The sequence below is a fragment of the Sorex araneus genome, chromosome 2, assembly GCF_027595985.1.
Source record: "Sorex araneus isolate mSorAra2 chromosome 2, mSorAra2.pri, whole genome shotgun sequence".
NCBI classification, from domain to species: Eukaryota; Metazoa; Chordata; class Mammalia; order Eulipotyphla; family Soricidae; genus Sorex; species Sorex araneus.
The window spans coordinates 341,984,364-342,010,457 of record NC_073303.1 but is presented as its reverse complement, the minus strand read 5'-3'; the positions used below and the strand labels follow the sequence as shown (position 1 = coordinate 342,010,457).

The following is a 26,094-nucleotide window of genomic DNA, read 5'->3' as shown; positions in this document are numbered from 1 at the left end:
AGGTGTTTACACAGCACCGGGAAACGTGCTTACACAGGGGACCATTTGTGGGACTCAACTCAGGTCTTCTGCGTGTAAGGCAGGTACTGTACTGCCGTACAGTGGATCTGACCCTTTTTCTCTACATTTTTCATTGCCACCTATGACAATGTGAAAGTCTACCTGGAGAATCCATTGGACATAATACCCCCTAGGGAGACCTTTATACTAGAACTACTCTCTCTGGAGTAAGTGCTTCTGTGGGTGGCGCTTCTTTTTATCAGCAAAGCAATGGTATCAGGTAAGTGTTTGTTTATGAATGACCGCATTGAGGCTCATTTTTGTTCTGTTTTTTAAATTTATTTGTATTTTATTTTGGGGTCACACCTGCCAGTGTTCAGGACTAATTCCTGCCTCTCTGGTCAGGGATCACTCCTAGCAGTGCTGGAGGGACCTTATGCAAGTGCCTTACCCGCTGTACTAGCTCCACAGCCCTAGTTTACTTTTGAAAAACTCATGCAACTAAATTTAGAAGCTGAATTTGAATTCAGTCTCCTTTCACTATACTGTGTTAACACATTTTGAAATCTCTTCAAGGTCTAGTCTGTGCCTACCTTTGTATTCCCAGCACTCTTTACTGTACTGTGAGGCTTATCCTTTCTTTTATGCTGGATTACTTCTTTTCAGTTTTTTTAACTCATTCTCTAGGGGTTTTACACACAGAACTTTTTCTTGCACTGTGATTCCCTTATCTCGCCCATTGGGCAAGTTTCTATTCACTTAAATCCTCAGTCAGAATTTATTGCTCTGTATAACCTTTTTTATTCTGATTGTTTCAATCATTTCTTTATGATTGTATTCTACATGCTATTTTAAATGTGAACCTCCATGTCATGATTAGTTACCCAGTACTAAACATAGATACATGGTTATAATTGCACAAGATAATAGTTTATAAAATATATTGTACCAGAGAATTAGAAAAATTAATTCCTTCCCAGATAGGTTTCAGGGGGCATATGTAAATAAGACTGTTGAAGTACTTACATCCTAAGACCAAGAATCCCATGATGAGAAGTCCAATACCAGCAGGACCAAAATGAACATTATCTGCAGTAGCTTGCATAGTATTTGTGTTATCACCACCTTCTAAAGTACCAGTGTTTCCTCCAGTGTTACCACCGTTGCCACCATTATTTGTGTTGGTATCAATATCAGAACCACCAGATGTAGTGGAACCATCGGAACCATTGTCCACATTTCCTCCATTTGTGTTAGTATTTGTGTCACGCTCTTCCTCCCAGCCAGAACCATCAAGATCAATAACAATTGTACCAGTACAAGTTCTTTGAAGATTATCTGTAACAGATTTCACAATGGAAAAAAATATTTCACATGTTTAGGAAATAATCTAAGGATAACATATACCTATTTTATTTTTATTACAATTCAGATAACTGATAAATATATGAATTAATAGAGGTTTATTGTCCCCACAGTTTCATTTAATTCCTATATTGCTACATGTTAGTTTTTAAAAAATATGACACTTATGCATATTAGTACTCCTGAGAAGCTGTAACCTATGAGCAGAAGTAGATACAGTCAGTGCCTCCTTATGCGTTGTCCAGTGGTGTGTGACAAGATACAGTGGAGGCACTTCCAGATTATTTCTCACATACTTCTTCATCTAGTAATTGGATTTGTTTGTTCTTTTACAGACCTCCCTCTTAGATTAATCAATATGTTGTAAGATGACTAGTTGGACATTTCTACAGAGATCTGCTATTGCTAAAGCATCAGACCTCTGAGTTAAAAAAAAGTTAGTTTCCATGATTTGTAGGTGAGGGAACTGGCATTGTATGTGGTGTGGTGACTCTTTTATATTAGAAAATAAAGCAGTTTTACAGCAAGCTGAGGTATCATTTATACACACACACAAACACACACATACGTATAAGTTCTGTTCTCAGATTTTTAGTCCATTGATGTTGGTCATATACATATATACATGAGCACAGCTGGATGTGGCCCCAAAACACAAACAAAAAATCCGTAAAACTTCCAAATCAATTTTGTTACAGTCCCATTGTAAAGAAGAGAAGGCTTAACTGTAGATAGGAACAATAATTTCTTTAAAATGTCAGGACTGGAGATAATACAGGAATAGGTCTGAACCCCTTGGTGTGCTTCAATCCCTCCTGACCCCCAATCAGATGGTTTGTAACTGATATCAATTCTTTCTCACTACATAATTCAGAGTCTTAGCCACTACACTATACTGTCTAGAATGATTTATTTATTTTAATTTTTTTAGTACCCCTAGTGGCTGTGTGCTCAGGACTCATTTTAGGAAGTCTTGGTAGAACTATTTGTGATGCTGGGGATTGGTCCAGGGTGTGTTGTGTGCAAGGTAAGTGCCCTGTATTACTTTTCAAGCCCTGGTAGCATATTATTAATGTTTTGATTTTATTATTTTCAGTATAACTTTGTTGAAAGTTGGATTGATTTAAAGTGCAAGCATTAACATTTTAACATCTAAGAATATCTCTATCTTCCCCTAGAAGCAGGGAGCAGTTAAACTGCTTACTTACCATCTATAGATAAAATTGTTCCTTGGTATTTTCCATTAAGCATGTCATATTGTCTCCTGGTAACTTTATTTTTTAAAGTAAGTATGCCTGTTCTTGAGTCAACTACTAACAAGTCAGCAGGGTTATTTCCCATTACATATCTGTATTTGAGAGAAAACAATATGTATTACTACAGTTATCTAAAAATATTTTGATTCACTGTCACTATCACGGGCATCCCATTGCTCATCGATTTGCTTGAATGGGCACCAGTAATGTCTCCATTGTGAGACTTGCTGCTACTGTTTTTGGCATAATGAAAACGCCACGGATAGCTTGCCAGGCTCTGTCATGGGGGTGAGATACTCATGGTAGCTTGCTAGGCTTTCCGAGAGGGATAGAGGAATTGAACCCTGGTTGGCCACGTGCAAGACAAACACCCTACCCTCTGTGCTATTGCTCTAGCCCCAAAATATTTTGATTACCAAACCTAATTCTTTACTAGTAGTTATGAATAAGTCTCTGGATATAGACTTTTGGAGCGATAGCACAGTGGATAGGGTGTTTATTTCTAAACTGTTTCCTACCAAATACAGTCCCTCATCATTGAGTTTTATCACCTCCTTCTTGCTCTGCCTGATATATATCATGACTTTACAAAAGAGACTCCTTTAAAATTACAAATGACCTTGATTTGTACTTCAATATTCCGTTCTCTCTCTTCCCTCATCTTCAAATTTTAACCATCCCTTTTGATTTATGCATTTGGCTAAGCATTATATAAGCAATACATACAATGCTGGTTAGTTGCCCTCAGCACTGTGCTGAGAGTAGGATGGATGTGGGAGAGGAGTGGTCTCCCCTCAGTGAACTCACACCTTTCATCCTAAGAATGTCAGAAGTCATGGTCCAGTGTGTCAAGAACTCTACTAGAATATTCACACATATGAGAAAAATATAGAGAACTTTGAAAAATGTCATTTATGGTATATTTATTTTCCTTATATCTGCCTCCATGTTACTGATCATAATCACTAGTATAAAATGCTTGAGCACATATACTCAGATGTTCTGATCACGTAGAAATATTTGGATAAGCAGAGCTTAAAAAGCTACATGGCACATTTTACCATTAACATGTTTCTTTTGATACGAAAATTATATATTGATATTAAATGCAAAAGAAAGTGAGGGAAGTGAATGAAATGAGCAAACTTCATCTAACTGATTTCAGACTGATAAAATTTGCAGAGAAATCTGTTAATAAAATTTTCCAAGAGGAAAACAGCATGACCCATTAATTGGTCAATAAAAAATGGTAACACAGGCGTTTCAGACTTTAAAGACAGTATTTTTACATTTTACATCTTTACATTTTTGGTCTAATATCTTGCTCAAAATCTTAAGCAAATTTAATAAGTTTAGTACTTTTTATGATTGAATATAAATTTAAATTATTGAAATCTTTTAATTTAGAGACAGAAATGAACATATGTACTTAAAATCAACATATTGTAAAAATTAGTTAGAAACTGATTCTTACCTAACAGTTGTTGAAACTTGTTTTGTGTCCAGATCAGTGGCTACAAATTTTCCCACTTCATAATTCTGTCCCATATTGCTATTTACTACAAATGTCTTTGAACCCGGACGGAACACTGGGCCTTCAATTACATTTAACACAGTTACAGAGATTATAGTTGCTGTGATTTTATATTGAGATATAATGGATTGATGAAATTCAGCTTTATTTCTAACACCAATACTAAGTTGCAGACTTTTCATTTCTTCATAATCTAGGGGCTAGAAAAACAAAGTAAAATATTTTTTGCTAAAAGAAGAAAAAAGCATTCTAGAAGAAAGAAAATTTCTTAGAGAATAAGCAACAAATTTCTATATCTTTTGAAAAAGCACATATATACGTATGCATATATCACCAATTTAGAAGACATTTTACTTCTGTAAAAGTGACTTTCAATAAGTCAGGTGATCAAATATTATATTACATAGTGAAAGTAATTTCTTATTTTTTCAGGTCTCATGCAAATAATTTATAAGATGATCAAATATTTCAGAATATTATGACAGTCTCATTATGATAGTGTCAAGAGCCACTAATCATAAAACTTATTAAAAACACTTGTCTTGTGTCTATAACTACCAAATATTTTGATTTGTTGTTGTACTTTTGGTTTCTGGGTCACATGTTGTGCTCAAGAGCTTATTTCTAGTCAGGGATGGAACCAGAATCATCCACATGTAAGGCAAGCATCTTACCCACTGTACTATTTCTCTAGTCTGATCACACATTTTTTTACATGAGAATAATTTATATGACTATTGATTCACAATTTGAGCTCTTCATTTAGCTAAAAAAATTAAGATTTGTACTAAAATTGATCTTATTTGCAATTACCATCATTGTTATAAAATAATATATACATGTATATTATACACACACTCACATATGTAATCATAACAGGTAATTGATATAGGAAATCACATCTGGGAGAAAGTCAACATCAATCCCATTTTACAGAATTATTGGTATTGGGTAGACTAATTTATAAAGTACTGTAAGTGGTCTGATTAAATAGATTAGGGCAATTTATCCAGATGTATTACTATTAATGTGGTGCTGGAAATAATATGACCTTTATAGCTAGAGAAATCAAGTTTTGAAAGCAAGCTTTATGACTTATGGGCCAAGAGAATGTAAGCAGGCACACACTCTATCTGGAACTCTCTACATTAATCTCAATAAGTGCATGTATGTGAGGGATAACTAAAGCATTGTCCTTCCTTCCTTCCTTCCTTCCTTCCTTCCTTCCTTCCTTCCTTCCTTCCTTCCTTCCTTCCTTCCTTCCTTCCTTCCTTCCTTCCTTCCTTCCTTCCTTCCTTCCTTCCTTCTTCCTTCCTTCCCCAAGCACTCCCCCTCCCTCCCTCCCTCCCTCCCTCCCTCCCTCCCTCCCTCCCTCCCTTCCTTCCTTCCTTCCTTCCTTCCTTCCTTCCTTCCTTCCTTCCTTCCTTCCTTCCTTCCTTCCTTCCTTCCTTCCTTCCTTCCCCAAGCACTCCCCCCTCCCTCCCTCCTTCCCTCCCTCCCTCCCTTCCTTCCTTCGTTCCTTTCTTCCTTCCTTCCTTCCTTCTCTTTTTTTCTTCCTTCCTCTTTCTTCCGTCCCTTCACTGCAGAAAAATATGATTGATTATTGATACAGAACGCCTAGAAGAACTCCTAATTTGGATTATATAACTAGATTAATTCTCAACTATATTTGTGCTCAAAATAAATGCCTTGATCAACATCCACAGTGAAGTGATTTGATAATCTAGCAACTGCCAACAATAAAAAATACATGCTGGAGGAATAAACAAGTTTTAATTTATGTGGTCCATGTTCTTGGTCCACAATGATGAATACACAATACTTACATGGATGTGGATTTTTTTTAAATTTTATTTTTGGGGCCACAACCAGTAGTGTTCAGGGATTACTCCTGGCAGTGCTTGGGGATGACATGGGATGCTGGGGAAAAAACCCAAGTCATCCGCATGCAAGGCAAACATCCTACCCATTGTAATATCTCTCCAGTCCTCATAGATATGTTTTTTAAAATCCATGTCGGATCTGCTTTAAAATATTTTTAAAATTTCTAAATTAAAACTTTAAGGATAAATCATAGTTATAAACATGAAATTAGATTCATGTTTAAGAGTGTTTTAAATTTATATGAAATTTTAGAAATATCGTATTAATAAAAAATAATTTCAAGATAAATTTTAGAACTTTTTTTTACAAGATAGTGTAAATGGAAAACTATTTAAAAAGCTTTGAGTCATATATTGTTTAAAATCAGTAATTTTTACCCTTGCACCTAATCAAATTTGTGAAGTGTTAATTCTTCACAAATTTATTTTATGAAATAACTCTTATTTTAAACTTGACATTTGGGAGAAAAACAGGAAAATGAAAAATTTAAGATGATGGTACCATACCTTTACAACTTTTAAAATTCCCACATTTGTTCTTTCATTCATTTCTATTTCAAACCAGTTTCCTTCATTTCCAGAGAGAAAGAATATTACTGCTATCCAATTAGCTGAGTATTCTTCATCCAAATCAATGACTCTAATTTCAGTCAAACCTGAATATAGAGCATTTTCGTCTATAGAGATGGAATACTGAAACAAGAATCAGAAAATGTGAATAAAAACTGTGAGAGAACTATAAAACACTTGCACTAGAATGCTTATTGTTATTCATTTTTTATTTTTTGCTTTTTGGGTCACACCCAGTGATGCTCAGGGGTCACTCCTGCACTCAGGAATTACCTCTGGCCGTGCTCAGGGGACCATATGGGATGCTGGGAATCGAACCCGCATCAGCCGAGTGCAAGGCAAACACCCTACCTGCTGTGTTATCACTCCATCCCCTTGTTATTCATTTTTTGAGAAAAATTTTATCTTTAGTCTCACCTTCCAGTGTTCAAATATATATCGTCCAAATTATTATTTAGAAAAATAACACAAAATATGTGTTTAGGTTATATATACCTAAGATAACATAAACACCTGCAAATACAATTGTCTGAACATATTTTAGGATGTTATGAATTTATAGTTATTTATTTCAAGACAAATACTTACTGAAGATTGATCAAAGTATGGGATGTTATCATTAACATCAAGGATTCTAATGTTGCACTCACACTCCGCTGACATGCCATCAATACCACCATCTCTGTCTGAGCCTCTGACAGCAAGAGAATACTGGCTGTATTGCTGAAAAATACACATTAAAAACATCACAGTCAGAAGGAAATGTCTTAATTATGATTTATGCAAACTTACTTTTTTAAACATTGGTTCAACACTTACATTTAAAAAAATTCTTATTCCTTAAGAACGTTAAGGTTCAGGAGGTGAAAAATTTTTATGTATGGTGAAACTGACTAAAATGATCAGAAGTGAGACGTTAAGGTTTACTGAGGTTTTATGACATGAAAATTTCATACCCTAATGGCTGACTTTGCAAAGAAAATAACAAACAAAAGTTTTTTTGTTTGTTTTGTGGGGGGGAGACTGGGAGTGATTTTTTAGTACTTGAATATTGATGATCTAATTGTTCTTGATTCACTGTAATGATGCTTACATACCTATATTTAAAAAAAACAGCAAAAGCCATAAAACCTTATCCAGACACATATATATTTGCATCCTCATTTAAAATTTGTGAACAGTTTTAGGGAATTGAGTCATAGTTCAAGATGTTAAAGTTTCTCTGAGGAATGTAGGTTAAGAATATCATTTCAGTGACTCAAATTTCTTTAATTTTTAAAAGTTATTTACCACTAAAATCTTTATGAATTCCATTACACTTTTTAAGAAAGTTTGAGAGAATAAAAGATGTATAGTTAATTTCTTCTGATTATAATTTTAAGTTAACTATAAAAGATCTAAGAAACCTAAAAACTGATGGTATTTAGGTTATTTAAGGGTGTAAAAATAATTTGATTTATCCAAAACTTCAGAACAATCAAGGAGATATTTTCATTTTAAAGTAGCTATAATAATTAAGCTTTTATAAGTTTAGGGTATAGAGAGTTAAATAAGATTCTTAGCCAGTAAAAATTAATGGAGATTCTGCCTTTTTGCATGCAGAATGTACCTTTTTACATATACCAGGTGGTGCTCAAGGTTACTCATAGGACCAAACTCCTGGCAATGCTTTGAGGGATCATGTAGTGTGAGACATTGGCCACATATAAGGCAAAAGCCTTAATCTCTGTGCTATTTCTCTAACCTCTGTCACTGGCACTGTCACCTCATTGCACATCGATTTGCTAGAGCGGGCACCAGTAAGTTCTCCATTGTGAGACTTGTTGTTACTGTTTTTGACATGTCGAATACAACGAGGGTAGCTTGCCAGGTTCTGCTGTGTGGGTGGGATACTCTCGGTAGCTAGCCAGGCTCTCCGAGAGGGGTGGAGGAATTGAGAGTGGCAGAGAATTGAACCCGGGTCGGCCGTGTGCAAGGCAAATGCCCTACTGTTGTGCTATCGCTCCAGCCCTCTGAAATTTATTAATTTTTTTTTTGAGGACAGAGGGGAACTCAATACATTCATGTTCAAGGACTTCTTTAAACTCTGTGCTCAAGGGACCATGTGATGCTAGGGATCAAACTTGGGCAGACTGCATGTAAGTTAAGAAACTTAACCTTATACCATTTCTTTGGCACACACATTTCTCCTAAATTTACTTAGTTACAAGAACACAGGTTTGGGGGAGTGGGATGGACAGAGGGTAGCTGAGCCACAACTGGCAGTGTTTAAGGCTAACTTCTGACTCTGCTGAGGAATCACTTTTGGTAACGCTCTGAAGACCCTATGTAATGATGGGAATCAAACCAGAATCAGCTTTTTGCAAGGCAAGTGCCTTGACCCCTGTGCTATCTCTGGCCCTAGCTTACCTTTAAAGAAAGTACGAAAATTTTGTCCATTTATATTCTAAAATATTTTTCTCCTTTTTAAGCAATAATTTTCTTAAATGATGTTGTTTTCAGAGTCAGTCTCTTTCTATAGCAACCCTTTCAAAGAAAATGAAATTACCTCTCTGTCTAGAAAGTTATTCATTGTTCGAATTTCTCCAGTGTATCTGTTGATAATAAACATTGGCGAATCAGACGGTTCTTGTCTTATGATCTTGAAAGCTATTTTGGAATTCAAATTATTTGGTTCATCTGCATCAGTAGCATTTAGTATCATCACCAGTGTGTCTAGAAATAAAGAAAAATTAGTTGCAAGTAGAAAGTTTGCATTTTTTGTTATAGTATGGCATACAGCATACTTCTTTCCCAGTGGATGATGGCTTTAAGTGGTTAATACTATCTGTCCTTTATCATTTTACCTTTATACTTATTAAAATTTTCAGTTTCTATGCTCTTTCTAAACCTTTGTCTTTAACAAGAAAAGATCATAGTTCATGAGGAACATTACTGTTAGAAAACAAATTTTTATGTTTGTCGTTTGTTTAATCTATTATAACTCAATATTTGTGACTGTCCTGGTAAAACAAAGTTATATCAAAACCAGATTAACTCTTTGCTAGCAGTAGCACTTTCTCAGTTCTATGTCTTAGCCCCAGTTTCCAAATCTGTGAATGGGAGTGGTAATAGTATAGTCCACATTGACTTCATTAAAGAAGTAAATAACTTTCTCTGATTTTGAGGGGATAATGGAGATTAAATTTAGAGACTCATGAGAAGCTTTACTACTGACCCTAAAAATGAACTTAATGACAGAAAATGATATAAAACTCCTATTGAAAAAGGCATACTTAATTGTGTGTGTATGTTTGGTGTGTGTGTGTGTGTGTGTGTGTGTGTATGTGTGTAGTGTTGTACTATTTTGTCTGGTCCCTAATAAAGTGTTAGGTAACTAGTCAATATAAAGAGTCTCTTGTTAGTACTACATTGTGTCTCTTTACTGTTACTCTTATAATTAATTTTATTTTGAAGGAGGACATTGGAGAATATGAAAAAATGCTTGTTCATCAATTAGAATTATTTTCTACATTCAAGCCTTGTTTCCAATGAAATTGTCTTATCTCTGGTCATAGTATGTTGATATGATTTAACCTAGTGTTGCCTGGGTGATAAGAATGATCTGGAAGCTCATACGATTCATTTATTTAATAAAGGAGATTACTTACTTGCATTGGAATTTTCTTCTATTTGTCCTACAAAAGTAGACATAGAAAATACTGGAGGGTTGTCATTTATATCCAAAACCCTAACTCTGAGCTCTAGAGGCCTCTCTAAATCTTGACCCAAGGAATTTAGAGCCCGGCAATAGATCTAGGAAAGAAAAGAGAAAAGCAGTATGAGCTATATGATGTGATATGTATTAGATAAGTTGCTGCTTTGGGTATTGTGCTAGACATTGTAGAAAACAAAAGAAATCTAAAAGAAAACAAAGACTTTTACCACCAGAATGTAGGCACAAGCATTATTATTAACCAATGATGGGAGGCAAACGCAAATTCAGAATATCATCTGAGGAAAGGTGCAGTTAATTACAAAGAAAAAAATTACAATGACTTCATAAGAGGATGCAATGATTAACTCTTAAAAGATAATTTTCCTCTCTCTCTGAGTCATTTCACTAAGCATGATACTCTCCATGTCTATCCATTTATAAGCAAATTTCATGACTTCATCTCTCCTAACAGCTATATAGTATTCCATTGTGTAGATGTACGAAAGTTTCTCTAACCAGTCATCTGTTCTCGGGCACTTGGGTTGTTTCCAGATTTTGGCTATTGTGAATAGTGCTGCAATGAATAAACAGGTGCAGATGTCATTTCTACTGTGCTTTTTTGCTTCTTCAGGATATATTCCCAGAAGTGGCACTGTGGGTCGTATGGAAGCTCAATTTCTAGTTTTTGAAGGACTGTCCATATTGTTTTCTAGAAAGGCTGGACCAGTTTGATCATTGTGTGATTGTAACCCAAACGTGAAAGCTTGTAACTATCTCACAGTGATTCAATAAAAAATTAATTGAAAAAAGATAATTGTCCAGGTATTCCAAGAAAAAAGATTAACATGGAAAAATTGATTAATGAAAAGGGACTACTTGAATTTTAGAATAGGGGCTATTTGCAGGATTGAGGATATAATAAAAGAATGTATGATGCAGGGGCTTTATAGGTATATAGCATTAATATGCAAGGTTGTGGACATGTGGGTAATTTGTTGTCATTACTGCTATTGTAATTTGAATCATACATAATGATTATGTTAATTTAACCTACCTTTATATAAAATTACTTGAGCTGCAAGAAAAACTAATAGTTGGCCAAGCCAATTTAGAGTCTGTGGGGAAATACTTTGGTGATGAGACTGGAATTAGATTTGGAATAGAGAGAATCAGTATCAGTGAAAGTTGCAAGCCAAGATAGATATTTGTAGGTACTTTGAAGAATTATTAGCAATTAAAAGAAAATTGTACCAAATCAAGAAAGAGTTTATTACTTAAGTATTAATAAGTATTGGTCCTAATGATGGATGAATATGGAAGAAAATCAATGGTGCACACAGAGAAGAGATGAAAAAACAAAACAGAGAACACAGATCTGGAAGAAGGAGGTAATTATGGGATAATGAATATATCTTGAGATAAGCTGCAAGGAAAAATGGAAAATTGCTCCTGCTTATAGATTAAATGCAGAATATTTCTGAGCTGGAGGAGGGAAGTTTGGGAGAATTTATAATGGGGAGTTCCAACCTTGGTCAGAAGATGAGCTGCTTAGTGTGGAAATGAGGTTGAAAGTTTAAAAAGGACATATGTAAGCTTTATCATCAGTACTGTAAATAATGGAGAGAGATTAAGTTTAATATTTCCAAGAAACATTCTTGGAGTTCAGATTCTCAGGAGCACTTTATTTATTTTATAATAAAGTATATTCAGTCAGAATAGGCTTTCTTAGTACTTCCATGATGAACACTTGAACTCAGAGTGAGGAGAAACTGATGTTCTTAACAGAATCAAAGAAATAAACATCAAAGTTGGGTGCTTATCATTCTAAATAAAACTAGAATGACGAGTGCTAAATGCTCTAGTTCACCATTGGGAACAGACTGAAGGTCAGCATTTTGACTAAGGCAATTAAGTGAAATAGTCTCTCTCTCTTAATCTTCTCTTTGCTTCTATTGGGTCACAAGCTTCTTGTGAATTTGGAAAATAATCAAAAATACTTAGTTGAGATGAGAAAACAAATCAAGATTTATGTGAACTTAAGTAGTCTCCCGAATTACTTAGACTTCAACATCGAACATTTGATATGGGTCTCACTTACAATGAAAAAAGGGGTGACCTCTCGATCAACTATGGATGTTATATTAATTTCACCAGTTTTCCTATTAACAACGAATATTCCAAGAGGTGGTCGATCAATTCCTACTCCAGAAATTTCGTATGTAACTTGCTGGTTTGCTGCACAATCTGAATGAATCTGTAAGAAAGACAAATGAAAATGTTAAAAAGAGAAATTTGAGTTCCATGCTCTACAATAACTCTCTTGGCTGAGAATTGATAAAGGTGCAGCTCCCTGTTACTGTCACTGTCACTGTCATCCCATTGCTCATTGATTTGCTCAAGCTGGCACCAGTAACATCTCCACTGTGAGACTCGTTGTTACTGTTTTTGGCATATTGGATATGCCAAGGGTAGCTTGCCAGGCTCTGCTGTGCGGGTGAGATACTCTCGGTAGCTTGCCAGGCTCTCCGAGAGGAGCAGAGGAATCGAACCCGGGTCAGCCAAGTGCAAGGCAAACGCCCTGCCGCTGTGCTATCGCTCCAGCCCTCCCTATTACTAGTTCCTTTTTTTAATGCTGAAAACAAACATTTATTTTTCTGATACTAGGAATGATAGAGTTCTAGTATTTTCAATGTAATTAAGGAAATTAGAATTTTATTTCTGCCAAATAAGAAAAAACACCCTAATAATTATAAATCTATACATTTGTTATCAATTATGCACTCACTCATTGAACACTTACTCCAGTGTCACTGATGTGGCCCTGGTGGCCTGTGGCACAACCAGAGGGTTTGAGCAGAACCACATCAATTTGACCAGAGCATTGAACTCTCTAACCTAGAAACAGCATCCCTGAGCACTGATGGAAAGGACCCTGATATTCCTTTCTCCCTCTACCCCAAATTTCTTTGAATGTATTGGGTTTTAAATTAATTATTTAATGAACATAATTTTTCATCAAAAGTTTAGAATAATCCACAATCACTGTATATTTATTTCAACAATAGTCTAAGCTAAAGTTTAACTGTTTATCTAAGTAACTAGATGAATTTTTAGGCTTTTTAATAACTTCAGTTGTCATAAGATGAAGGGCTGTAGTTCTGTATCATAGCTTCTAGGTGAAATATGTTTACAAAATATTTTAAAACTTTGGTTCTCTTGAATGATAAAGTTTAGCCCCATCCAATCTATTGGGGGTTGATACTTACTTTGGCGATTGGATTCCTTTTTGAGTTGTCTTCTCCTTCACGACAGGCTGCAGCAAATTTGATCCACTCACGTTTTTGCCTTCTGATGGAATGCCACTTGATAGTGCCATTTTTAGCGTTATAATCTCTTACCTTGAGTGGGTAGATAAGTTAAAAATATATATGAATTTTTTATTCATAATTTGTGTTTTGTGGGAGGTGGGGGAATGATTAATTATATTAGGATGAGCATTTTATTAAGAAACTGGCAACTTTTGCAATCCATTTTAACATAGCATCATAAAAATGAGAAAAAAATTTGGACATATATTGTTAGTCCCAGCCCACTTTCCTCATTTTAATTAAAAAAACAGATTTTTTTCTATATTACCTGGATTCGGAATTCACAGTTAACTTCCACCACCACCTATAAAATATAACATTATACATATTGTTAAGTTTTTAAGTAAATACTTTTAATGCATGATATTCAGTTGCTTAAAATTATTAAAGTTTTTGGTCATTAACACTATTTTGTCACTAATGTGTTTAAAGAAATATCAATAAAATAATATCAATATAGATAAGAAAAGAAAATGCTTTGGTTAAGTGACTGAAATGTTAATTTTTAAGTCCTTCTTGGGTTCAGAATTTATGATAGTAAATGCAGATGTGCACTTCTTGCTACCTGTGGATTTATGAGCACGTACATTGTTTTCTTTCTCTATCTCTATCTTTCTGACTCTTTCTCTCTGTCCTCTCTCATGTGTAGGGGTGAGGTGGTGGTGTGGGGATACCTTAGCTGTCTGGAAGCTATTTTTTTCATAGTTACAGAATCGTGTATGCATCTGTTATCTCAATTACACTTCCCTAGCCACACTGAACACTCAGTGTTTGCTGTTTGTTTTGGAGAATGATGTCAGATGACTAAGAAATCTCCCAACTTTATGAAGCTGGGTCATTCTTTTTCCCATGAGAGGTAACTTAGGCAGAATACCAAGTAGGTTTCACCATAGTGTTAGGCTCTCAACTGGATTAGTAATTAAAAAACTTCCAAGTCTGCTGAAAAATACGTTGTGTTGACATAACCTTGATATCTTTCACTCTGAGTTAAGAACAAACTCTAAAACAAAGTTAGACATTCAAAGGGAAAATAATGAGACAAAGGAACCATTGGTAGAGTCGGAAAACTTTTCAATGTACTTCCTAAATCCACGGGGCTTTAATTTTCTCGTTTGTAAAATGACAGAAGCAGACTAATTATACACAGTCACCTTTTCAATTCTAGCTCCAAATCCCTGCAGGAAAATGTTGAAGTTTTTGATCATGGGAAAGGCATGATACACCAATGAGTTTAAAAAATTACTCTGGCAGCAATTAGTGGGAGTGGTGGGAAGAGGCGGCAAGTACAGACTAGGTACAGTTGCGTCTTTGGGATTAAGTCAGGCAGCGATGAGGAGGAGCTTAATTGGAGAAGTGGACAAACAGGGAAAGAGCAAGTGAGAAATTCTGTTCAGTTAAAAAGGAGAAAAAAATGGGGTGTCAGAGTAAATATTTTAAAGAAATAGGCAAGAATCTCATGAAATATCTTTTTTGGGGGGGGGCGAGAGAAGTATTCCCAAGTGGTACTGGGGGGGATGAGGGGACCATTCCTGGCAACACTTGACCAACCCGGCTGGTGGTTCAGTTCAAGCTCCCACGGAGACGTTGGTATGCAGGCCCTATGGGGTAGGGCAACCACCAGGGTCAACACTATTAGGGAACAATCTCATGACGGGGAATTAAACAAGGGGAATTCCTACATCTCGATATCTAAAAACAATGGCAAAAACAAGAAGCCAAGGAAAAGAGAAAAATGAAAAAAATTAGAAGAAAATATAACATCGTGTGATTGGAGGAAAAGAGGAATGAAAGAGATGGGGGTATAAACAAATATCCGATGACACTAAGGGCTTTTTGTTTGTTTGGGAGGGGCACACTTAGTGGTACTCAGAGCATTCTCCTGACTCTGTTCTCAGGGGTCACTCCTGACAGGCTCAGGGTGCGGATGGAGGGGGGGAAGGGGGTGGGACCATATGGTTCTGGGGATTGAACTCGGGTCGGATGTGTACAGGGCAAAATGCCTTACTTGCTGACCTGGCACTGACATGAAATTTTTGAGTAGAGTGAATCTTGAGATTTTTTTGTGTTCAGATGTTCAGAGAGTTTTCAGATGGTTAAAATAATCCTTTTGTGACAGAAAAAAAAAAGAGGGCAAAGATGGAAGAGAGCATAAAAGAATATGACTTTTGTGGCCAGGGAGATGTTAAAGGGTTTAAGGGCTATTTAGGAGCCTAATTCATTTCAATCCCCATTATCACTTGCCCTCCCCCTCCCCCCTTCCCTGGCACCACAAGGTGTGGTCCGAGAGGCCTCTGAGCTTTGCCAGCAAGGCCTGCTGAGCCCCTGGCACCACAGTGCTCAGTAGCACTGATCCCTGGGTCCTTACACCAAACAAGCTGAGCCAGTTGAATCAGAATCAATGGGAGGGGCCTCTGAGGCCCCCTGAACATTGCTTGGTAGTGGCTTCCCCATTAAAAAATATATTTGGGAAGATGGAAAGACAGTACATTAGATTAGGCATTTGCCTTGCACGTGGCTGACCTGGGTTGAATCCCTGGCACCACCAGGAATGATTCCTGAGCACAGCGTTAGGAGTAACCCCTGAGTATCTACAGATGTGGTCCATAAAACAAACCAAAAAAAATTTTTTTCAAGTTCATTGGTGGTAAGCAGTAAGAAGTTATTTGTAATAGAATTAGAGTTAGCATCTAAGGACTGTTTGGGGAATTGGACACACGGGTATTTGAAAGTGGAGATAGAAAACAGTAGGAGAATTTTTAAAACATTTTACTAAACAACTTTGATTGATGGCCGAATTTTCAACATATAACATTCTAGCATCAGTCCCACCATTGGTGTCAATTTCTCTCCACTAGCTCTCACATTCTTTTCCACCCCCACAACAAGTATATTTTAAAGTTTGGTTGTTGTAGTTTGGCTGTCATGTTTTCAGTGTCATTGACTCTGTGGTTTGGGTATATAACTATTCGACTCCTCACATTTCTGTTGTACTATTCCACATTTCTGAGGTACCCTAGGCCCTGGACCCTTGCTCCCCTCTTACTTTTCTTCCAAATCTTCTTATTTCCCCCCTTGATTCCTTTATTTCTTTGTCTTTCTTCTTTCTATAGAAAGTAGGAGATTTTTATTTGAAAGAGAAGTTCAGAAAGGTTGTTCTTGGTGGAGTGTTGTGATGAAGAAGACAAAGGGTAGACAAAAAGGACTTTAAAAAAGGAGAGAGGATTGTCTGAGTATGAGAGGAATTTGTGTGTGTGTGTGTGTGTGTGTGTGTGTGTGTGTGTGTGTGTGTGTGTGTGTGGTGGGGGGTTGGGCACACCCTGTGATATTTAGGGTTTATTCTTGGCTCTGTGCTAGGGAGTCACTCACTGTGAAGCCCAGTGAACCACATGGGATGTAGGGGATGAGCCTGGGTCAGCGGCTTGCTGGGCATGCGCCATACGCACTGTACTGTCACTCTAGCCATTGAGTAAGAGTGGGAGCTTGAAGGAAATGTACTGGAATTTTCTGATGGAGCTTCACTGAGAAATGAGAACAAGGGTAATCTGCTTGTATAGATCTCAGAGTAACTGGGTTGTATAGATCTCAGAGTAATTGGGTTGTATAGACTTCAGTTTTCATTGGGATGGCCCGTCATTCTGTGCCTCAGCTTACTCACCTGTATATGAAATGAACACCTTTTCAAACTTAAAGGTTCTAAGAGAACAATTAATTCACTTGAAGTTATTTTTTATGAATTCCCTTTCATTTCTATTTCTATTTTTTTGAAAGATACAGTACCCAAAATTGCTGGGGTGATTTCAATAACTATGTAAGTACTTTAATACTGTCTTTATTTTGGCTTTGGGATTTTTATTGAAGTTTCAATTTCTTTTTTATAGAATAAACTGTCTTAAAAAGGCAAAATAATATTTATAAAGAAGACCACTTGAATCTAACCCTAGTGAGGTTGTCTTCAGGAGTCACATGGCAGTTTTTGCTATGTACTCATTCTAATGTATTTAACTGCTATAGATACCTAAAAGATAAACTTTAAACAAAGGTAAAATAGAACACCGTGTGTCTCTTTAAACCTCCTTTGATCTTTCCTTTCTATTACTTGAATAAAGCCCATTAGTTTATAAATGGCATTTCAGTAGCTTAATTTCTTTTATTTATTCACTTTTTAAAACTTATTTTACAAATGCATGTCAAATGTGCATTATAATAATCCAAGGTTGAACTAAGACTTTAAAAGGGTATTTGCTTTAAATAGACTAAGGTAATCCTTAGAGAAAATGTAAAGAATCCAAAGTTGAATGAAGACTTTAAAAGTGTGTTTGCTATAAGAATATTAATGTAATCCTTAGAGAAAATGTAAAGTAAGTGTAGCATTCTGCCAAAAAAATTAATGTAGGGAGGCCTGGAGTGGTAGTACCAGGCTCTTCCCTGCTGAGTGGCTGATTCTGTCTCCATTCCTGGCACCGTATATGGTCTCAATCCTGAGCACAGAGCCAGGTGTAGCTGCTGCATACCATGAAATGCGGCCCCAAACCACCCAAATAAATAAATATTGGGAAATTCAACATGACTATTTTCATTTCTGGAGCCTGGGTATTCTTTTTGGGAGTACACAAGGAGTGAAGAATATAAACAAACTATCCAAATTTTCTCTCTGATGCCTCTATTCTGTGTATATATAGATCTGCCATCTACTGAGCAATCCTGAAGTAATTCAAGGCACTATGAAGGGTACAAAAGTGAACCAAACGCAAGATCTACCTTCAAATAACTTATAGTCAACTGATTTCGTGAGTATTAGTCTCGCATCAGTTTGTGGTGGTGTAGGTTTTTTTACTGGAAAATTGTTCAAAGAAACACTATTTTCATAGACCAATTGAGGACAGGCATTGGCAGCCTTTGGCATGTAAGCTAGGTTGAGACACCTAAGATCATTAAGGGAATTTGCATGTCAAGCTTAACCAGCTGGAATGGCATGGTCCTGCATTCTGTCAGGGTGTTTCCTTACAGATAGGAGCACAGTAATTTTAGCTGCAAAGCCAAATACATTTTATTTATATGGCAGGCAGTGCCTATGAGAACTTGGAGTTGGTTTGATAGGCAGCAGCAAAGTCCTTGAATGATGTAGAGAAAAAAGTTTCAGAAGTTAAATTCTGGGCCTAAGGAAGAGTGCTGTTTTCCAGATTTATAAGACTTGTTAAATAGATTAAAATTTTCTTGATGTATGTCCTACGTGTACTGGAAAAGAGTGAATACTCAAATAGATGAATATTTTATGGGTCAAGTTTTCAGATTTTCAAGACAACATTTTACATAACTTTAGGGTATTTTTTTTCATTTTATTATTACTGAAATCAGATCTGTAAAATAATTTTACTTTGTGGCAACTCAAACCAATTAAATGATGATGATTTATATTCTCTATGTTCATAATGATGAAAGATGTAAGTCCTAAATTTGTGTTGATATAATAAAGCCGCTAAGAACACAGTATAAGTGAAAATAATGTAATCAAAATTCAATCTATAACTTTTACTGAACCAGAGAACAGGAATACTGCTTTCATTCTCTATAAAATATTTTACTGATATGTAAAGTTCAATAATATGTTTCAGAATATGTGCACAAGAAAGCATAAATCTTTTCTTTTGCTCATCTGGTTTGGTCTGAACTGGTCCATTAGTCTTTTTATTATAAGTATCAGTGAATACAGTTATAGGAATTTAAGATGTCTGATTAAAATAAATAGATGGTTTATATAGCCACATGTATTTTTTTTATGGATTTTTGTCCATAAAAAATTTCTCAGTGCTGAGAAATAGATAGAAAAATTCTGTTTATGTCCCAAATAATTTCAGCTAAGTTCAAATTGGTTTGGAACTAGTTTGTCAAATGATTAAGTGCTTTCTTTGAAAGAAAAATTAGAGAAGAAGTAAAAGTTTGATATGACAAAATGAAGAAATCAGATCATTCTTGGTAATAGATAAAAATAGATTTATTCTTTAGGTTTATGTTCTATAAATTGATCTTTTTTGTGGTAGATAGCTTAAATTTATACTGATTTCAGTTGAGTAATTGATCTGACAAAATTATAAATAATTTTTAGAAATAATTAGAAATATGAAAATATTTAAAATTTTTTTCTTTCCCACAGTCACAACTACTTAATAGGAATTTTTCTGTTTGGTCCACAGGTAACATTTTTTCTCTAATCTAGAATACACTTTAACCCATTTAAACCCTCATTTCCCCAGGCATTAATTTCTTTGAAACAAAAGAAAAAGAAACGCAGAGTTAATAGCATCTATTTGACTTGAAGTGTTTTAACAGGTACATGTAGTCCAGGTGTCTTTCTAAATAATGAATAGTCATGTGGCAATCTTGGTCTCTGTAAGAGCTGGTTTGTCAGCTTTCTTTGCCCTGATCTACCTCACTAATTTGAATAAAGTCTAAAATGTTTAGAATATTGTGTAGACTATACAACATGAATGACTGCCTGAATTTTAAATGAATTTGCATTAAAGATAGCAGGGCTTAAATGTGTTTAAAGTTTTCAGAATTGCCCAAACTTGCTCTCTACTATAGATTAATACTGATTTTGAGCAAAGAAAACTACAAAGACTTTATGAATGAATGTACATACATGCACTTGTGTGTGTATGTGTGTGTATGTGTATGTGTATGTGTGTGTATGAAAGCAAACATTTATAGGAAAAGTAGCATAAAGTTACATGAAAGAATTTTTTATAATGGCAGTAATTTTTAAGGACAAGAGTATTGTAAAGTAAAAAGTCATATTGTATTATTCCAAAGGACATTTATCTAGATCATTTGAAAATATCAGTGGTGAAAATAAAAAGCAATTTTTCAAACATTAGGAACAGAAGTGTTTTATGAAAAACAGGTGTAATAGTATGAGCTTGAAACATTTTGATTTGTTATTTCTTTGAGAAAGAGTCTTAAGAATGCCTAGGAGAAATTGTGGTTGGTTCTAAATTAAAGCAATAAAAAAATCCACTAATAAAGAAATAAAAAATTACCTGGACTCAGAATATAAAGTAGACAGTATAGAAACCTCTCTTATGAAGAGGCTACATGATTTTAATAAAATGATACATTTTACTAAGGATTGACTAATTAGAAAGTGTTTGTTCAAAGAAATTTTATAGGATGTAATTAATTATACATATTCATAAAACATTCTTATATATTCAATAAAATACTTCAAATAAACATTAACATTATGATAGGCATTCATGGATTAAATTTACACATGCTTGGTTAGTTCACAATATAAATAAACCTATGCTTAATGACACACTGATCATGAATCCCTGTCATACCCTAATATCTGGTATCATCTGATTCTAAAGATCCTTTTAAAAGTCCATGAAATAAGGCTAATGTTTGAAAGACAGCTTAGAGCTAAAGTTTCCATCTCATTGACACTCGTTTATGGATAAATCCACTGTTTATAACCTCTCTTAGTTAATAAACTGAATCAAACTGACCACCATACTTTGTACAAAACCTACAGCTTGTTATTATAGAAACCCAACAATCCAGTTAAAAAATTAAGCAAGTAGAAACAAACATGAACTGCAACTCTAAATCCTGCCAAATCGAAGGGCAAATTACCTGGCACTTGTTTCTGGATTATATTAACTTTACTGTGAGTGAAACTATGACTTAAAATTTTCTATATAGTGAAATCAAAGCAACATGCTTGCATTACTTTTAGGATTATCTCTAAAAAGAGAAAACTAATAATATGTAAGGGGAACAACGATAAAGCATTTCATTACCTTTGTTGGACTATCAAATGTTTAACTTTTACATTACAGTCATGACTGACTTTCCAGTAGTAAGATCCAGTATCATTATAATTATATGCACCCTGTAATTATAGCCGTTCTTTCATCTATGTTATTTATAAATCTCCCAAGCCAAGATTTAAAAAATATAAAATATAGTTTTAATAAAAATCACAGTTTTGCAGTGTATAACTTTCAATATCAGTGACACGAATCTACAACCACACATGAGACCTATAAAGTCATTTGAGTTGTGAGGTCTGTCCACTCAGTGCGATGATTATAATCTATATAAATTCTATTTTGATGTTTTAGAAGTTCTTGTGAATTTGCTGGCAGAAATACTCTAAGAATGGGAAATTATGTAAATGAAAATTATGACACACTTGAGGCAGTAAATTAGAATCCCACCTGCTTTTAAAATTCAGTGAGAATTTGAATAGAAAAATGCTACCGAATAGTGACATGACTTTCCCAAATTCAGTATATTCCCAGCATGACTTAGCAATGACTTGGGTGTCAGGGATGTGATATGATGAGTTGACGCTGATGCGTTAATATGACTTTGAGTCTTCAATTAAAGAGAGAAACAGTATGTAAAAATCTCGTTCGTAAAATTCACCTTGTCATTAACATAAACTTTTTAATGGGTTTAGGTTAGAAAAAGACTAGTAACGTTTTCTAAACAGTTCTCCCTTGTTTACATTGAGAATGACTATAAAGGGTTTTTAACAGAATTCACCTACCAGGAAAATGAACAGCACGGCAGCTGTTCTGAAGATGTGCCAGTCCATCGCTGCCGGGTTCCTTTACATCCAAGACCACGGGAGTTTTGTTTGTTCTTCTCTGTTCTTTTTCCTTGCCCCGCTCAACTGGTGTCTGATTAAAATAATTTCTCAGTAGATGTTCTTACATGCAGGCTTTGAGGTGTTTCTGCCTTCTCCGAGAGAAGTACCGAAGGTACGTATAACCAGTCCAGATCCCCACCCTAAAACTTGGGCTGGTCTCACTGAAATGCTTGACAAGATCATCATTGCTCCAGGTAAAAGCTTAGGGACACACCCTTCTCCCAGTAGGAAGGCATCTCTTCTGTTGGGTACAAAAGATTTACTCTTTTGCTGAAGACCTACAGTGGCAGGCATTGAAAATGGTCAGAACTGTGAAGTGTTGTGCAGTTCATTGGAGCTTTTTACCTGATGCTTTATTTCCAAGTTGTTTAACTTTTCCTCATATATGAATAAAGGAAAGTGTATTCTGGATGCTTTTATTATTCAAAGAGGATTATCCAGCCCAGGCTCATAGCCAGACCCTCAGGTCACGTTGGAAAATTATAAACTTTCCATTTCGGTGCATTTAAGCATTTCAAAGTTGTTTTGTTAGTTGTTTGAAAAGTAGGACCTTTGGTAATATTGAGTGAGGATTTTTTTAAAGCATTAATTTCAAGAAGTAAAACTATGATACTTACTATTTATAAGATCCTCTGCGTTAGTAATACGTCCCTACAAGTGGCCAGTCTAAATCCAGAGAAACTTCCCTTTTCTCTCAGTGAATGTCTTCTCTCCATAGCATTTTTCTCTTTAAGCTCTTGCTCTTCTTAAATGCAGTAAGGCAAAATCTAAACTAGTACTAAGTCAGATTTAAAGTAAACAATCAGAGCCACTAATTAAAATAATGTAGATAAGTTTTAAAGTAGGATCAGTGCCTGAAATACTCTGGACACACAGAAAGCTGTTCTTCAGGTGAGGTGGGTTAAAAGTCAATGACGATTCCCAAGCACAGAGCCAAGAATCTGAATGGTGAGCCAATTAGAACATGGGGAACACACTAAAGAAATGGCTGCCCACACATGCAAATGAGAAACTGAACACAATCCGTGAGGTTTGTGAAAGGAAATAGTCTCACAGCCAACATTTGAACATGCTCCTGAGATATCTTTCTTCAGCTGGCAATGTCCAGTCTAAATATTGTGAGTGGGAGGACAGCTATTGGGTTCAAAATGTCAGCTGGAACAAGAGACCTTTCTGATGAAATAATGATGATTGGCAATTGGGTGCTAACAATGCCCAAGAAATAAAGGATATCTCTGAAGGTCAGAGGTTCTACATTTGCACATTTGAAATGTCATTGCTGCAAAGATGGTCATTCAACATTATTTTAATTTCATGCACCCATCATGGAGCTGAGAGAGACAGAGACAGGTTGCCTATATGACTTGCAGTGAACGTTCATACTTACGGTATGAATTGGTTGATGCACATAAATAGAATAAAATGAGAGAGACTGATGATATTTATCATTGTCTTACTCAAGGAAGAACATGACTGTATGAGTTAGTCTGAGCAATGTATTAGTAGTGGGTTTGTATGCTCATGAGTGATTAAAGTCTCATTGGCTGCCAAGATTAAAAAGCAACCGAACAAATTAATCTTGAACTTTCCAGTGGCAATTGGATATTTTATTAACTAAATGAATTATGGGCATAGGGCTTTGGTGTGCACACATTCTCTTCATCCATGAAATGACCAGTCTCCAAGCCCAGCCTTGACTCCACCCTTAACTCAGTACTCTGCTTCAACAGTCTTAATTTCTCTGACAGCTTTCTGGAGAGGGGGTGTGACAAGACCCAGTGTTGCAAAGAGCAACTGTCCATGGGCAGTCATGACATTAAGTACAAATGGGAAAGAGAGTTTATGAGTCACCATCCCTCCTCCTTTGTTTCTTTCCCTATTTTCTTTCCCCCTAATTTCTACTTGCATTCATATAAGGGGCACAGTCCTGTTCAAAAGTACTTTCTGGTGGAAGTCTCCTCTGTCTGTACTGTTCAGTGTGGTAGCTATTAGTCATATGTGAAAAAAACATTTGAAATGTGACTCATGTGACTGAAGAATTGAATGTTTAACTTTATTTTTGTTAATTTAAATTCATATAGCCACTGGTGGCTATTGGTTACCACATTTCACATGCAAAGAGGTTAGAGTACCATATCTAAAAATTATCTTCTATCATATTCAAAGGTTTAACTACTGATTTTTATAAACTCAACTCTCTTTAATTAATTCCCTCCTGTTTCCTAAACTGAGGGGGTATGAGCTTTCAGTTTCTGAGCAGCACCTTTTGATTTTATTGCCTTATTTTTTCCAATTTTCTTAGTTGATCTTGTTTCTTTTCCTGACTCCCTACTGACACACCTTTGTGATAACAATGAGTGAAAATATCCACCCCCCTTCTATTTCCATAGTCACATTTTCTCAGTGATCTCTCATTTATAACTTTCCACCATGCTATACCATAACTGTGCTATGCAAGTTGTTCGTTTTTTCTAATTAGTCTCACTTCTTGCTGTTCCTATTCCGAATATTGTTTAGTGCTTATCTTCATATGCTTGCCAACAATTCTCATTTCCTGGAAATTTTATAAAATTTGGAGTCAATTTTTCTGCCTGGTACTTTCCTAGTAAGCTGACAAATTTCCTCAAAATGATTAAAAAAGTGTCTCCTGGGAAAAGTTCCCTTCTCATTAATAAATCATCCCAAATTCCATATTGTCAGCCTGTGTCTATATTGTTCACACTTTGGATACTAAAATACCTTCTCTAAAGACAAAACAACCAGCACCTTTTGCTGAAGGTGATAGATTGTACTGATATGAAATTTATTAAGTATAATTTAAATAATTCACTACCCCCCTTATTTTACACAACATTCATTATACTCCTGTGTTTCAGAGAAAGATTTTTGGAATATGCTTTATTGTCAGAGGTGAACCTCTAATCTCATATATTTGTCTCAGCTACCCTAGTCAGCTATACAAATTACTTTATAAATTAATAAAATGATGTCAGAAAGATAGCTCAGTGGACTGAAGCACATATTTTGCATTAAGGAGGATCTAATACCTTGTGCCACATGATTTCTCAAGTGACCCTCAAGCCCAGAGCAGGGAATAGCCCCTGAGTACCACTGGCTGTGACCCCAAACAATCAAAATCAGGTGAAATATCAGAATCAATATTAAAATAAAGAAAAAATTAGGTCCACATGTTAAGGATATTAGAAAATAACTTTTGGTCTTTGCTTCCTTATTAATGTTCCTACAATATCCAGTGATTTCAATTATTCAAGTGTTTTTTTTTTTTTTTTTTTTTTTTGCTTTTTGGGTCACACCCGGTGATGTATTCAGGAATAACTCCTATCAGTGTTACAGGGATCATGTGGGATGCTGGGAATCGAACCTGGGTCAGCTGCATGCAAGCCAAATGCCCTACCCTCTGTGCTATCTCTCCAGTCCCTTATTCAAGTGTTTAGAACAGACTATTTCAGCATCTTATCCTCTGGTTTCATCCCTGTTGCTGCAAATGGCATGATTATGTCATTTCTTAGGACTGCATAGTATTCTGTTGTGTGTATAAGACCACAGCTTTTTGATTCAGTCATCCATCATTGAGCATTTGGGTTGTTTCCTTACCCCAGCTGTTGTACTAAGTTCAGTGATCAACTTAGTCGTGCATATATCCTTTGGAATGAATGTTTTTGTGTTTTAGGGATAAATGCCAAGAAATGGCATCTCTGCATTGTCTGGGACTTCTGGTTTAGTTTTTGGAGAAATCTCTGT

General features: G+C 35.6%; 1 protein-coding gene across 1 annotated transcript in view; it reads right to left on the bottom strand.

Moving 5' to 3' along the window:
* The window catches only part of DSG1 (desmoglein 1), a 33,086-nt gene extending 10,808 nt beyond the window's left edge, over positions 1-22,278 (bottom strand). Inside the window, exons 1-11 of the mRNA XM_004606038.2 lie at positions 22,231-22,278; positions 13,942-13,977; positions 13,572-13,703; positions 12,404-12,559; positions 10,259-10,403; positions 9,157-9,323; positions 7,197-7,331; positions 6,546-6,731; positions 4,096-4,355; positions 2,574-2,713; positions 1,027-1,338 (exon numbers count right to left, since the gene is read on the bottom strand). Of these exons, the coding sequence (XP_004606095.2) occupies positions 1,027-1,338; positions 2,574-2,713; positions 4,096-4,355; positions 6,546-6,731; positions 7,197-7,331; positions 9,157-9,323; positions 10,259-10,403; positions 12,404-12,559; positions 13,572-13,703; positions 13,942-13,977; positions 22,231-22,278 (1,717 nt within the window). The remainder of the gene's footprint in view (positions 1-1,026; positions 1,339-2,573; positions 2,714-4,095; positions 4,356-6,545; positions 6,732-7,196; positions 7,332-9,156; positions 9,324-10,258; positions 10,404-12,403; positions 12,560-13,571; positions 13,704-13,941; positions 13,978-22,230) is intronic.
* Between the last annotated feature and the right edge of the window lie 3,816 nt (positions 22,279-26,094).